This window comes from Rutilus rutilus (genome assembly GCF_951802725.1).
Source record: "Rutilus rutilus genome assembly, chromosome: 2".
In the NCBI taxonomy this organism is placed as follows: domain Eukaryota; kingdom Metazoa; phylum Chordata; class Actinopteri; order Cypriniformes; family Leuciscidae; genus Rutilus; species Rutilus rutilus.
In genome coordinates this window covers 62,359,258-62,376,270 of record NC_140210.1, presented here as the reverse complement: position 1 = coordinate 62,376,270, position 17,013 = coordinate 62,359,258, and the positions used below count along the sequence as shown (strand labels likewise).

Genomic DNA, 17,013 nt, shown 5'->3' with positions numbered 1-17,013 from the left:
TCAGAAACACAGGTCACTGCTTTATGCTTTATACACGCGTGTGCTGGGATTGGTCACTGCTTTATTCACGCGTGTGCTGTGATTGGTCACTGCTTTATTCACGCGTGTGCTGTGATTGGTCACTGCTTTATACACGTGTGTGGTGATTGGTCACTGCTTTATACACGCGTGTGCTGTGATTGGTCACTGCTTTATTCACGCGTGTGCTGGGATTGGTCACTGCTTTATTCACGCATGTGCTGTGATTGGTCACTGCTTTATACACGTGTGTGGTGATTGGTCACTGCTTTATACACGCGTGTGCTGTGATTGGTCACTGCTTTATTCACGCGTGTGCTGGGATTGGTCACTGCTTTATACACGCGTGTGCTGGGATTGGTCACTGCTTTATACACGTGTGTGCTGATTGGTCACTGCTTTATACACGCGTGTGCTGGGATTGGTCACTGCTTTATTCACGCGTGTGCTGGGATTGGTCACTGCTTTATGCTTTATACACTCGTGTGCTGTGATTGGTCACTGCTTTATGCTTTATACACTCGTGTGCTGTGATTAGTCACTGCTTTATACACGCGTGTGCTGTGATTGGTCACTGCTTTATACACGCGTGTGCTGGGATTGGTCACTGCTTTATACACGTGTGTTCTGTGATTGGTCACTGCTTTATACACGTGTGTTCTGTGATTGGTCACTGCTTTATACACGCGTGTGCTGTGATTGGTCACTGCTTTATTCACCTGTGTGCTGGGATTGGTCACTGCTTTATACACGCGTGTGCTGGGATTGGTCACTGCTTTATACACGTGTGTTCTGTGATTGGTCACTGCTTTATACACGCGTGTGCTGTGATTGGTCACTGCTTTATTCACGTGTGTGCTGGGATTGGTCACTGCTTTATACACGCGTGTGCTGGGATTGGTCACTGCTTTATACACGTGTGTTCTGTGATTGGTCACTGCTTTATACACGTGTGTTCTGTGATTGGTCACTGCTTTATACACGCGTGTGCTGTGATTGGTCACTGCTTTATTCACGTGTGTGCTGGGATTGATCACTGCTTTATACACGCGTGTGCTGGGATTGGTCACTGCTTTATACACGTGTGTTCTGTGATTGGTCACTGCTTTATACACGTGTGTTCTGTGATTGGTCACTGCTTTATACACGTGTGTGCTGTGATTGGTCACTGCTTTATGCTTTATACACGCATGTGCTGTGATTGGTCACTGCTTTATACACGCGTGTGCTGTGATTGGTCACTGCTTTATGCTTTATACACGCGTGTGCTGGGATTGGTCACTGCTTTATTCACGCGTGTGCTGGGATTGGTCACTGCTTTATACACGTGTGTGCTGTGATTGGTCACTGCTTTATGCTTTATACACGTGTGTGCTGTGATTGGTCACTGCTTTATACACGCGTGTGCTGGGATTGGTCACTGCTTTATACACGTGTGTGCTGATTGGTCACTGCTTTATACACGTGTGTGCTGATTGGTCACTGCTTTATACACGCATGTGCTGTGATTGGTCACTGCTTTATACACGCGTGTGCTGGGATTGGTCACTGCTTTATACACGCGTGTGCTGGGATTGGTCACTGCTTTATTCACGCGTGTGCTGGGATTGGTCACTGCTTTATGCTTTATACACTCGTGTGCTGTGATTGGTCACTGCTTTATGCTTTATACACTCGTGTGCTGTGTAAATGATTGGTCACTGCTTTATACACGTGTGTGCTGTGATTGGTCACTGCTTTATACACGCGTGTGCTGGGATTGGTCACTGCTTTATACACGTGTGTTCTGTGATTGGTCACTGCTTTATACACGTGTGTTCTGTGATTGGTCACTGCTTTATACATGCGTGTGCTGTGATTGGTCACTGCTTTATTCATGTGTGTGCTGGGATTGGTCACTGCTTTATACACGCGTGTGCTGGGATTGGTCACTGCTTTATACACGTGTGTTCTGTGATTGGTCACTGCTTTATACACGTGTGTTCTGTGATTGGTCACTGCTTTATACACGCGTGTGCTGTGATTGGTCACTGCTTTATACACGTGTGTGCTGTGATTGGTCACTGCTTTATGCTTTATACACGTGTGTGCTGGGATTGGTCACTGCTTTATACACGCGTGTGCTGGGATTGGTCACTGCTTTATACACGTGTGTGCTGATTGGTCACTGCTTTATACACGTGTGTGGTGATTGGTCACTGCTTTATACACACATGTGCTGTGATTGGTCACTGCTTTATACACGCGTGTGCTGGGATTGGTCACTGCTTTATACACGCGTGTGCTGGGATTGGTCACTGCTTTATACACGCGTGTGCTGGGATTGGTCACTGCTTTATACACGCGTGTGCTGGGATTGGTCACTGCTTTATACACGCGTGTGCTGGGATTGGTCACTGCTTTATACACGCGTGTGCTGTGATTGGTCACTGCTTTATACACGCGTGTGCTGGGATTGGTCACTGCTTTATACACGTGTGTGCTGGGATTGGTCACTGCTTTATACACGTGTGTGCTGTGATTGGTCACTGCTTTATACACGTGTGTGCTGTGATTGGTCACTGCTTTATACACGCGTGTGCTGGGATTGGTCACTGCTTTATTCACGCGTGTGCTGGGATTGGTCACTGCTTTATACACGCGTGTGCTGGGATTGGTCACTGCTTTATACACGCGTGTGCTGGGATTGGTCACTGCTTTATACACGCGTGTGCTGGGATTGGTCACTGCTTTATACACACGTGTGCTGGGATTGGTCACTGCTTTATTCACGCGTGTGCTGGGATTGGTCACTGCTTTATGCTTTATACACGTGTGTGCTGTGATTGGTCACTGCTTTATACACGCGTGTGCTGTGATTGGTCACTGCTTTATAAACGCGTGTGCTGGGATTGGTCACTGCTTTATACACTGCAGAGCCTCTGCTGGGTGGAGGGATAGAGTTTTTATATCACGATATAGCAATTCTGAGATAATCCATATATTGCTCGACAATCCTACAATGATAATCACAATATCTGTCACGATATCTATAACTGTGAAAACAAAATGCCTGTGAAAGGTTAAGTGCAGGTTCTCTCTTTATTCAAGTTCAAACTGTTAGAAAACAGCACAAAACGTTTTTCAGTGTGTAAATTAAATTTAACATTTTAAGTAAATTAAACATTTTATGCTTATACTTCTTAAAAGCTTAAACTTTTCTTTGTGTGTTACCTGACACATTTACCTGCTTATCGACTTGATTTATATAAACCTGCTACATTTCAAAATGTACCAACCTCAAATATTTAAACCTGGAAACACCTCAATGTTCCAAGCTTCCTTAAAATAACCCTGGGAATAATGTTGTCAACTTGGGTATTTTAACATTTTAAAAATGTGACGACACCAGCATTTCCCTCTATCATTTTGAGCAGATTCTTAAACACCTCTGATTGGCCATTGGGTTCATGTGCTCAACAGATATGTCTCTGATTGGCTACAATGATCAACGCTTCATTAACAGGTTGTAAATAGACATCTTTGACACTCTTCATCGAGCACTTACACAGATATACACAGGAGCGTTAGTTAACTTATGTTCACATTTCCCTCATTCATGTGTTGAGCGCCACCTCCAGGAGACATGAAGTAGTGACACTGAGGAGGGAAATCTGTTTACAGCCTTATTTTATTAATTAAATATCAATATTTGGTGCCAGCGTAGCAATTATCGTAGTGGATGGAGAAAGACAGTGATATATCGCCTGATCCATATTTGGTCCCACCCCTTATGGTAGCGTTATTGTGTGGTTGGATATTCCAGCTAAATCCAGAGAGGCGGAGCTACACTCCACACTCCACCCATGGCTCAGCAAACGAGCAGCTCTCTGAATCCCAAATTTATTGGGATTATATGAAGAAGCCCCGCCCACTAATTAGGGGAAGGAAGGGAAGCACATTGAACATAGAGCTCATCACGTGATGTTCAACCTTCGAGGATAATCGCTCCTTCTTCTACAGTTTCTTCTCTCTCGTACAGTCCAGTGAGTCTGTGTTTGTTCATCATCTAGTATTCACACACACACACACACACACAGTCTGAGCCTCCGTTGAGAAGCCTTGCGAGTCCGTCAGTGCGCGCGCGCCCACAGGAACGGCAGCAGGGCCGCGAGCAGCACGGGTGTGGGCGCGGGCAGTGCGCATGCGCAGGAGAGCGCTCTCCTCCTATGGCGCGGGCCGTTGCAGAGCGGGGTGTTGCAGCAGGAGATGCAGACCGAGTTCAGCTTCCCCGTGCAGAACTGCTGATACCCCGAGGACGCGATCAGGCACGCTCCTGACGAGGCGCACGACTTCCTGTAGTGGACCCCTACACACACACACAGAGAGAGAGAGAGAGAGAGAGAGAGAGAGTGTGAGTGTGTGTGTGAGTATGTGTATGTGTGATAAAAACTGGACTTTATTTTCCTAATGCATTTTCAATATTTCTGTTCATTCGTCATTTCCATCAAGTCAAGTCAAGTATATTTGTATAGCGCTTTTCACAATACAGATTGTATCAAAGCAGCTTCACAGTATTAAATTAAAATAATACAACAAGGTTTGTTTCTAGTGGAATTTATTGATTGATGAAATCAAATTAAATATCCCCAAAATATCAGTCTAATTGTCAACGTTCAAATGTTTCCATTTAATTATTTTCAAATTCTAAAGACAGACAGAAAAATATCAACAGCAGGTTTTTAAAGTACAGTCCACTAGAGACGCTGCGAAAAAAATATAATCCGCTTATTAATGGCATCTTATTAGTAGTTGTAAAAAAATAGTAATTTTTGTTAACAAGGAAATACAAAATCAAATATTGAAACATATTCATTTAAACATGAATCGACAAGTATAACATTTACTAGTAAATTAAATGTTAAATGTAAAAATTAAATGTAAAACTGAAATTAAATGTTGAGTGAGTCTTTTTATCAAAAAACAAAAACTAAATCATAAAAGTGTGTAAAATGAGCAGCATGACTGTAAGCTGACGGTGAATCTGATGATAAACAGCTGGTTATTCTGTGCAGTGAACAATATAAAGCACTACTGTTATCGAGTGATGAGTTTAAATAGGGAAAAGTGATGAACTGAATGTAGAATAAGTGGTTGTTCAGGAACAGGAAGTGATGTGTGCGCTCACCGTCCTCCATGACGAGCACTTCCTTCTGGCACATGTCCTGCACATTGACGGTGCAGTTAACAATGAAGTCTGGAGCGGAGCAGTCGTCCTGTCGCTCGTCCTCACACTGATAACACTGGATCTGCAGCGCCACGCTCAGGCCTGAGGGGGTGACATCAACAACAACAACATCAGTGACATCATCAACAACAACATCAGTGACATCATCATCAGTGACATCATCAACATCATCAGCAGTCGTCCTGCCGTTCGTCCTCACACTGATAACTATTTCCACTACCACGTGACGTAACAGAAGAAGGGACCTAACCGTAAACAACATGGCCTCACCTACTGTACTGCTTCTTTGCTTGGAGCAGGGAGACCGTCCACTGGAGATCCACATCCAGGAGTTCTTACATCTCGCGTGCCAAACTCATTACCCGGACCGCTAGGCACCCGAAGGCACACGGTCCAGTGGGCGGTCCAAAGGAGGATTTCGCTTCTTTCGTGGAGTGGGTACTGGTAAATAACAACTCGCCACTTACCATCGGCCCCGCTGAGGATGACACCGTTACCAGTCCCACTCCACCACAGCCAACCACCACCAGCGAATGACGTGACGGAGATGCTGCTTGAGCCCACCGCAGACAGTGAGACCGGCCACCCGTGAGAGACGAGCCTGTACCGAGGATAAGGATGGAGAGCGTCATAGCCACGGAGTCTGACCAGGTGCGTGAGCCGGCAACACTGTGCGTCGAGGGAGTGATTGTGGAGCTTGAGAGCTGGGAGGATAGGCCTAGCCACAACCCTACTGCTATGAAAGTGTGTATGTTGAACTCTGGCATATATTTTGAGGAACTAAATAACTTTTTTTTTTTGGTAGATCTTATTGACTTTTGTGGGGAGGTTATACCCAGTACCCCTGTATCTCCAGAGTCCCTGGTTTCTCCAGAATTCCCGCCCAGCCTCCCTCTCCTGCCTCCTCAATCAGCCAGTTCCTCATTGTTCTTCAGTCTCTCGCCAGCTCCCATCTTCTGTAAAGTTCCAAATGTCTTCAGGCAACCAGCTCCATCCAGCACAGAGGATCCCCTGCCTCCACCTCCCGCCTCTGTGTCCATCGCTCCATCTCGGCCTGTCGACACTTCGGCTCCACCCTGGTTCCTTCCTCCCTCGGCTCCACCGGAAACCATTGGCCATACGGCTTCTCCGGGCTCCTTCGTCCCTCCAGCTCCGCCTTGGTCAACCGTCGACCTGCCTGCACCTTCGGCTCCGTTTGGCTCTGTCTGGCTCCGTCTTCCCCGACCCCGACTCCGCCTCCGTCCTCAGTCCCACCGGCTCAGCCGCTGTCCTCTGGATTTCCGGTTCCCCCTCGGACGCTCGTCGCCACAGCTCCACCTCCAGTACCATCAGCGTTGTGTGGGCTCATCGTCTCCATCTGGGTTTCCATCGTTAGTGGCTACATCTCCGTCAGTCGTCCCCAAGGTGCATACCATCAAGTCGGCTACACCATGGCTCCTCCCCCCTTCGACTCCGCCCTGGGGCCTCGTCCTGGCTGGTCTCTGGCCTAACATCTGGATCCTCCTGCTCTTGGCTCCTCCCACCCTCCTCTCCCCCATTGGACTTATTTGGACTCTTTTTGGTTTTTCCCCTCTCCTGCTCCACGCCCCCCTCCAGAGCCCCCACCCTCCCTCCTCAGTTGGACTGTTCTGTACGGTGCGAGGACGCACCTTTTCAGGAGGGGGCGTACTGTTACATGTATGGTCTGTCTCCTATGTTTCAACATGTTTTTGGTTTAGTCCTGTGACCCATTTCCCCCCTGTCTGTCTAATTAGTCATCTCCTTCACCTGTGTCCTGTTAATTATCTAATTAAGTTCCTTTTGTTTGCTCTGTGTATTTAGACCCTGTGTTCTCCCTCAGTCTTCGTCCGTTCTCGTTAAAGTGTGGTTTTCTCCTGGTTCCTGAGCTTTGTCATTAAAAACCATTATTATCATCCTCCTTCGATCTTCATGCTATTTCCACTACCACGTTACGCTTTACAGCAGCTCTAGAATAAAGTTATTGTCCAGCTAAACTTAGTTTGATTGATTCACTTCCGTTGCAAAGGTCATTAGTTATTAACTTAGGGGCCGCTAACACACACCGCTCTCACAGAAAACCCTTAATGCGCTCCGGCCGCTCATTCGCATAACAACAGTGTTTGGTGAACGCAAACGTTCAAACAGGTTCCAAGGTGCAAGTGTTGAACATTTTTGAAAAACTTTATCATCTCTGCGTTAACTTAAAAAATGCGAACCTGTGAAAACGCTGACAGCGTGCACAGGCGTATTAGTCTATAGGTATGACCGTTTGAATATATATGTGCGCAGGCGTGTATCTTTATTTACAAATTAACCTCACCAAATTATTTGTCTGGCATTAAAAATGTATAATACAGAATTATTTATCGCTTCCGCGTATCCATGCGAACTGGAATTATTTTGACAACGTTTCATCTGTACAGAGGTAAAAGGAAGGAGGCCTTCACAGGGGAGAGACTAGTAGATGATTATCCAGGCGCAGGTCCTGGAGTGTGTGTGTGTGTCAGATCTGGAGTGTGTGTGTGTGTGTGTGTGTGTGTGTGTGCGTGTGTCCAGGCGCAGGTCCTTCATCAGATCTGGACTGCGGTAAACCTCGGGATAAACAGAGAGACTAATATTAGCGTAGATGCCATTCTTCTCATGATGTAACAAGTACATCAGGATTTATGGGAAGTGTTCCCGGTTCCAGCTGACCTAATCTATGTAGCCTAACATTGAATTATAGAAGTCTATAATGTGTTATGTGTTTGCTAGGTCAAAGAGATGTGTTTTTAGTCTAGCTTTGAACTGACAGAGTGTGTCTGCTTCCCGGACAATGGTAGGAAGACTGTTCCAGAGTTTTGGTGCTAAATAGGAGAAGGATCTACCGCCAGCAGTCGATTTTGATATTCTAGGTATTATCCACTGGCCAGAATTTTGAGATCGCAATAGACGTGAAGGAGTATAATGCGTTAAGAGCTCGCTCAAGCACTGCGGAGCTAAACCATTTAGTGCTTTGTAAGTAATCAGCAATATTTTAAAATGTATGCGATGTTTAATAGGGAGCCAATGCAGTGTTGACAGAACCGGGCTAATATGGTCATACTTCCTGGTTCTGGTAAGAACTCGAGCTGCTGCGTTTTGGACCAGCTGTAGTTTGTTTATTAAGCGTGCAGGGCAACCACCCAGTAGAGCATTACAGTAATCTAGCCTTGATGACATGAATGCATGAACTAACTGTTCCGCATTTGTCAATGAGAGCATATGGTGTAATTTAGATATATTTTTAAGATGGAAAAATGCAGTTTTACAGATACTAGACACGTGACTTTCAAATGAAAGATTGGTATCAAAGAGCACACCCAGGTTCCTAACCGACGACGAAGACATACAGAGCAGCCATCAAGTGTTAGACAGTATTCTAGGTTATTACGTGAGGAAGTTTTTTGTCCAATAATTAGAATCTCTGTTTTTTCAGAATTTAGTAGTAGGAAATTACTAGTCATCCAGTTTTTTATATCAGCTGTGCATTCTGTTAATTTTGTGAATTTGTACGTTTCGTCTGGGCGTGAATAAATATAGAGCTGAGTATCATCAGCATAACAGTGGAAGCTAATGCCATGTTTCCTAATGATATCTCCTAATGGTAGCATGTACAGAGTGAACAGCAGCGGTCCTAGTACTGAGCCTTGTGGTACGCCATACTGAACTTGTGATCGATGAGACATCTCTTCATTTACTGCTACAAACTGATAACGGTCAGATAGGTATGATTTAAACCATGCTAGTGCATTTCCACTAATGCCAACATAATGTTCTAATATATTTAAAAGAATGTTGTGGTCAATAGTGTCAAATGCAGCACTAAGATCGAGTAACACTAATAGAGAGATACAACCACGATCGGAAGATAAGAGCAAATCATGTGTGACTCTAACGAGAGCTGTCTCGGTACTATGGTATGGTCTAAATCCGGACTGAAAATCCTCGCAGATATCATTTCTTTCTAAAAAGGAACACAGTTGTGAGGATACTGCCTTTTCTAGTGTCTTTGACAGAAAAGGTAGATTCGAGATCGGCCTGTAATTGACTAATTCTGTAGCATCAAGTTGTGGTCTTTTAACAAGCGGTTTAATCGTAGCCAACTTAAAGGTATTTGGTACGTATCCTAGAGACAAAGATGAATTAATGATATTAAGAAGAGCATCTAGGACCTCTGGAAGCATCTCTTTCAGTAGCTTAGTCGGTATCGGGTCTAACATACATGTTGTCGATTTAGATGATTTAACGAGTTTAGTAAATTCTTCCTCTCCTATAGCAACGAACGAATCAAATTGTTCCTCAAGGAGACTTCAATGCACTGCCTGATGCGATACTGTAGTAGACGGTTGCATAGTTATAATTTTCTTTCTAATATAATCAATCTTGTAAGTAAAGAAGTTCATAAAGTCATTACTGCTGTGCTGCTTGGAAACTTCTGGGCTTGAAGCTCTCTTTTTTATTAGTTTAACCACTGTTTCAAATACATTTCTTCTAATAGGGTTGAAAAATAAGCAGATCTAGCAGCTTTTAAGGCCTCTCTGTTCATAATCGAGCTCTCCTTCATGAAATGCGAAAAACGTCTAATTTTGTTTTCTTCCAGTTGCTCCATTTTCTTTTCCACTGGTGATAAAATCATCAACGGTGACATCATCAACATCAGTACTGACATCTTTAACAGTGACATCACCGTCATCATCATCATTCAGTTCAGTTCAATAACTTCAGTATCCCCACAGGCTCAACAAACAACCCAACATTCAACACACACCTCTGCTAAAGCTCTAGATTCATCTGAAGATCCTGCTAGAACAGCAGTGGCAGCTGAATAAAGTTCTTCTTATCCCAGCCGTTTCCACCAGAATAACAGGAGCGTTCCTCTTTCAGATCGGTTCTCAACAGTAATATTAGCAGCATCTTTATAATCCTTCAGAGTCTACTGAAGCAGAATTAAAGTGAGCACAGACGCCATAAGTGATTAATACACAACTATCAGAATGTCCTTTTCAATATTAAACCTCCTCAAACACCGTCTGAATGCTTATCTAATGTAAACGGGAGTCGATCTCTGTAATCTCTGTTTTCTTCATCTTCATCATCATCAGCTTTAACTGTGTGACATCCATCAACTCTTCATTTTACTGCTTATATTTCATTCATATTTTCTAGGGTTAGTTTGTTTATTTGTGATCATAGAGTTAATTACATTCCTTCATACAAACACAGTCATCACTGATTACATAATCAGATTTCTAAATTTATACACTTGTAATTAGATTATATTATGCTGTGAAATACTCATAATTAGACTTCAGTTACATTGTTATTTTTAATTCTCACAATGGCAGTAAATCATTAATAATCCTCACTAATATTTGCGTTCAGAAAGTCCTCCCGGCTTGAGAAATTACTCCAGTCTGAGACAGCGCATAACTAATAATTCATCATAATAATAATAAAACATTGCATCTTCTTTTTGTTTTATTTTTAATTATTACCTTTTCATCGACTTTCATCTTTCCCTCACAAACCGTAACATTTAATGCACTTGATTTTCAAGATTATCCATAACTACAGTTTTCACCATGTCATATATTGAATAATGCAGCAAATACGCCTGAAATAAGCTCTTAATACGCTTTAAATGTCAGATATGCACAAATATATTCATATGAGAATTTACAATAATTCTGACACAATTTTGCATGAAAAACAGGATCAAAACAAAAATCTTATTCTGATTTCTCCAACGGGGAATAGACATATATTTATATATTCTTGAAATGCTTTACAAGTTTCATTTGTTAACATTAGTAAACATGAACTAACGATGAACAATACTTCTGCAGCATTTATTAATCTTAATGTTCATCTGTGCATATGTTCATGCATTTTTAAAATCAGTGTATTTCTGACATTAGATTATTCACAGGAACAAACAAAAAACAATATGTATTTTATTAACTAACATTAACAGAGATCAATAAATGTAAAATCATGTTTCTTGTAGTTGTATTTACTGGTGTAATAAATGCATTGCTGTTGTCAGCTCGCGCTCCTGTAAACTCATCACACATCAGCTAGTGTTCGTTTAACTGCCTTCATTCATATAATACGAGTCTAATCTGACCAAATACAAACAAAATGTGTTTAATGGTCAAGAAAATCATAATTGTCATTTCTTATCTGAGGGCGGAATATGAGGTTTACTTCACATAAATAGTTTTTTAATGGAAAAAGTGTAATTAAATGTTTAGCATGTTTATAAACTGAATCGCATATTAGCCTACACCAAAACGCAGTTTTAAAAAACAGGAACTGCTAAATTATCATTCATAAATATCCTAATTTCCGTCTGTCATAATTCCAGCGAATTCCCAAAATATGTGCATATAGAATAACAACAATTAAACAACAAAAACACGTCACCCTTTTGTGAAATTAAGGCATGAATTAAGCATCATTAATAAGTGTCACAGTGTGTGTATAGAATCAGTCACACACACAACACACACACACACACACACACACACACACACACTTAAGCTAAAACACTAATTTAACTGTAATTAAAATCAGGCTTTATCTGTCGTTTTATTTCAGAATTTAAAATTGGCATACGATTAAAGCCCATTAAAATCACAGGCCATTAATTATAACTCAATCATTTAAAGCCTCTTCAATAAACTCACTGCTGCTGGTTAATCGTGTGTGTGTGTGAGAGAGAACACACTCACCCGCTGTCAGCACGATCGCCAGTAGAGTCACACACAGCCGCATCACCGGCACCGCGAGCGAGCGAGCGTCAGACTGACCGAACCCGAGTCTGCGCCTTCACTCACAGCACGCGACGCGACGCCCGCGCCACTGAACTCGCCGTGACTCGCGTCTGAATGAAGAGAGAGAGAGAGGGGTGGAGGGAGGGAGAGAGAGAGAGAGAGAGAGAGAGAGAGAGAGAGAGACATTTATATATACACACATGATTTCTGTATTATAATCCTTTTTATTTTATTGTATTTTTTTTATCTTTATTTATTTTATTATTGTTGTTTTATGTTATGAGTATTATTATTTTTGCTATATCTAGCCATGAATATATATAGGCTAATATTATCTTTTTTATTTAATTTAACTATTATTATTAATTTCTGTACTAAATGTTCTAAATCATTTTCCGTGTTGTTTTGATGCTTTTGGGGGGGGGGGGGGGGGGGGGGGGGGGGGTAGAGAGAGAGAGAGAGAGAGAGAGAGACAGAGAGAGACAGAGAGAGAGACAGAGATAGAGAAAGAGAGAGAGAGAGGGGAGGGGTAGAGAGAGAGAGAGAGACAGAGAGAGAGACAGAGATAGAGAAAGAGAGAGAGAGAGAGAGAGAGAGAGAGAGCAGCAATTATAAACACATCAGAGACACTTATTTCACACAAATAGCGCAGATTTTACCTCAATTCCAACAAGCGAGCCTTATAAACAAACTGTGTTATACTTTGGGAGAGAAAGAAGAGTGTATTCATCTGGCAGTGCAGTGTGTGTTCTCCTGTCATCATATGAGGGACACTTTTCCCTTAAACTGCTTTCTGTACAAATTTTTTTTTATATATTTTTTTTATTATGATATATTTATGTATAATATGGATTTTTTTTGTTCCCCTTTTATTTATCTGTATGTTTGTATAAGTCTATTGCTATTTTACACAGTCATGCCAATAAACCTCATTTGAAATTGAGAGAGAGAGAGAGAGAGAGAGAGAGAGAGAGAGTCTAGGATAGAGAGAGAGAGAGAGAGAGAGTGTCTAGGATAGAGAGAGAGAGAGAGAGAGAGAGACAGAGAGAGAGGGATAGATAGAGAGAGAGAGGGATAGAGAGAGAGAGAGAGAGAGAGAGAGAGAGAGAGAGAGAGAGAAAACTCACCCCAGTAAACACATCATCAGAGAAAAGAAAAAGATTTAAGATTGTTAAAACAATAATGATGTGCACCGATAAATCATTTAGAACAAACACTGCAATATTCCATAAAACAATAGAGAATTGTTCATTTTGATTTCAGGGAGACTCCAAGCATGTTGACGTGTTTTCATTCTGAGCATTTACAGTTTAGAATTTAACATATACACACACACTAACAACGCCTATCGTGTGTGAACGTGTCTTACAGAAAGTGTCTCCAAAATTGTGCTGGAGTGTGTGTGTGTGTGTGTGTGTCACATTGATGAATGAGGGTGTGTATGTATCGTGAGGATTGTGACAGTAGAGGTAGGAGTTTACGTCCCTCTCCTGAGCGTGTGTGAAGGGTTATTAAACACACTTTAATCTCTCTCTCACACACACACACATACACATTAGATGTTGCTGTTTGATAAGTGCGATTTATGCTTTACTGTACTTTAAGAGCTCATGAATAATGAAATCCGATCAATAGAAACTGATGCTGGGTTATGAACACCATCTGAGTCTGTGTTCTTATACTGTGTGTGTGTTACTCTGAGACACACGCCTCTGCTAAACCAAAACCAGCTTTTCACAATTACTGGCCATTTTTTAAACCATTTGGCTTTTTAAACACTTTACACACTTATTCTCGTGTTCACACTCAAATAATGAGATGAAGTGAAGTGTATTATGTGAGCTGAGAGGATCGAGATCAGTGTTATGGGCCGACCCACTAAAAGTTGATAACCCAGAATATTCCACAAACCCAAAGCGGGACAGCAGCCAGAACACAACCGAACACTAACCCAAACCCAGAACCCAACACTAACCCAACACTAACCCAAACCCAGAACACAACACTAACCCAATACTAACCCAACACTAACCCAACACTAACCCAAACACTAACCCAAACCCAGAACACGACACTAACCCAACACTAACCCAAACCCAGAACACGACACTAACCCAATACTAACCAACACTAACCCAAACACTAACCCAAACACTAACCCAAACACTAACCCAACACTAACCCAAACCCAGAACACGACACTAACCCAACACTAACCCAATACTAACCCAACACTAACCCAAACACTAACCCAAACACTAACCCAAACACGACACTAACCCAACTCTAACCCAATACTAACCCAACACTAACCCAAACACTAACCCAACACTAACCCAACACTAACCCAAACCCAGAACACGACACTAACCCAACACTAACCCAAACCCAGAACACGACACTAACTCAACACTAACCCAACACTAACCCAACACTAACCCAAACACTAACCCAAACACTAACTGGATACTAACCTAACACTAACCCAAACCCAGAACACGACACTAACCCAACACTAACCCAAACCCAGAACCCAACACTAACCCAAACCCAGAACACAACACTAACTCAACACTAACCCAAACCCAGAGCACGACACTAACCCAACACTAACCCAAACCCAGAACACAACACTAACCCAAACCCAGAACACAACACTAACCCAACACTAACCCAACACTAACCCAAACCCAGAACACGACACTAACCCAACACTAACCCAATACTAACCCAAACCCAGAACACAACACTAACCCAACACTAACCCAAACCCAGAACACAACACTAACCCAACACTAACCCAAACCCAGAACACAACACTAACCCAACCCAGAACACAACACTAACCCAGCACTAACCCAATACTAACCAAACCCAGAACACGACACTAACCCTAACCCAACACTAACCCCTAAAGTCCCCGTCCCGGGTCAGGCGCTGGACTCAGGACGCGCCCGTGCTCAACTCAACCCTCTCGCCCAGTCCTCAGTGGGTTCAAGATCATCAGTAAAGCGGAGTAAAGTAAACCAGGTAAAGTTCTCCTGATGATGAGTTTTCTTTGGATCAGAACAAAAAGTTCCTTCAAATGTTCCCTGAATGTCAGTGAAAGTCCTGCGGGCGCCATGAGGGTTGTTGCCAAAACCTCAGTCTGGGTTTCAGCTGGGCAGAACCACAGCAGGAGATATAACGAAATAAGACATAATGAAATAAGATATAATGAAAGTGAGCGGGTGGTCAAACTCAGAAATTCATGAACGCAATTAAAACAGTGAGAGTGTAAAGATGTCCACTGAAGGCAATTTAAGAACCCGTGTACAGCATTTACTTACACGTAATAGTGATTTCATCGCAACTTCTCATGAAGCTCCGTGCCGGAGCGCGTATTGTTTTCAGAGAAACACGCGATCAACGAAAAACGAAGCCTCATTTTCTTTCCAGTCTCGTGAATGCTTCACTTTGCGTGTCGGAATGTTAAACCCAGACCACTACTCTACAGGTTTTTGGAAGTTTAAGTCCATTTACTAACATTAATATTTATTAATAAATAAGCCTATAGCCTATGTTACATGATCATATATTCTGACACATAAACAGCATAGAAACCATAAAATAATTAGACAAACATTTACTTGCATCAAGCAACTCTGTTGGTATTTTTATAATTAGTATTAATATAATTGTTACATTTAATTGATTGCCACACTTTAATATGTGAATTATATTATCAGAAAACTGAACATTTAGCGTTGTCAGGCTTTTATTTGTGCTTAAAGGAGAACTCGGTAACTCTAGCGAACTCTAGTCACTTCTTCGCTGATTTTCCCTTTTGTTGTCGCATGTTTTCCCCATGAGCTCCCCCTACAGCTGTAGGAGGGCGTATATTTCACAACACGGTCGTAAAAAACTCACTTGCGGCGCCTCCTCCCCCTCTCTACCGCTGCTCATGTGCGTTTGTTTTGATCGGAGCAAGCCAACTGTATCGTGTGGAGCTAGGTCTACCGAGGTGGGTAATCTGGTAATACATCATACATGCGTGTTTGTTTATGTCGAATTGCCGTAAAGCAATTTGTGTTTCGCGCTCGTTCTCGTTCTCGTTCTCGCTTCTCACGAGACTTTCAAATTTCTATCTTGCCGGGACGGTAGTCCCCAGGTTGCAAGGTTGGTTTTCCGCCTGGGAACGCTGGGGGGAGCGGGGAAAGTCACCAATATCACCAGAACAGGTTGTTTAACCATCCAAATGATTTCTAGACAGTTTTATTACGTTAAAAAAGTTACCAAGTTCTCCTTTAAAGGATAAAACAACGGCTTTCGACACTCTTGATGCTTCGAATCTTTTCCCGAAACATTCACGAGAAAGCCTCGTGCTTCATTTGCCCATCCCTAACGCATAATCAAACATAAAACAGTGGCATGACCCCAAAACATGGACAAGAACAGACCGCTTACCAACTGTGGTTACACAAACAATACAAATACAAACACATGGCAAACATGAGAGCTTAAATACACACAAGACTAATGACTAGTGAACAATCAAGACAATTAACCAATGACAAGATGACACACTCACACGGGGAACACCTGGCAGGATCACATGACCAGAACAGGGGTCACATGACTATACAGGAAACATGACAGACATGAAACAAGAACATGAGAACATGTTTTTTTTATTAAATTTTTTTATTTAAGCCTATTTATTTATTTATTTATTTTATTTTATTTTTCCCCTCATTGATTCATTTCAATTCTTCCAAAACTATGTGCACTCCACACTCCAGATCAGTAGGTGGCGATAATGCACCTTTTACGTTAGCTTGCCAATCCGCCATAAAACAACAGAAGAAGAAGAAACATGAACATGAAACAAAACCAAAACAAGACATGACAGAGGCTAATGAGAATATTGCTGAAATGAAAGAGTACTTACTTTAAAAACAATATCACACTGACTAAAATACTTGTTAGTTA

At 42.3% G+C, this 17,013-nt stretch overlaps 1 protein-coding gene across 1 annotated transcript; it reads right to left on the bottom strand.

The window, feature by feature from the left end:
* Positions 1 to 3,083: 3,083 nt before the first annotated feature.
* LOC311286680 (ly6/PLAUR domain-containing protein 1) lies at positions 3,084 to 12,385 on the bottom strand. The gene is made up of 3 exons (XM_084402940.1): positions 12,001 to 12,385; positions 5,186 to 5,326; positions 3,084 to 4,366 (listed from the first exon to the last, which is right to left on the bottom strand). The coding sequence occupies exons 1-3, from the start codon at positions 12,041 to 12,043 to the stop codon at positions 4,131 to 4,133; spliced, it is 420 nt and encodes a 139-aa protein (XP_084259066.1). The 5' UTR covers positions 12,044 to 12,385; the 3' UTR covers positions 3,084 to 4,130.
* Between the last annotated feature and the right edge of the window lie 4,628 nt (positions 12,386 to 17,013).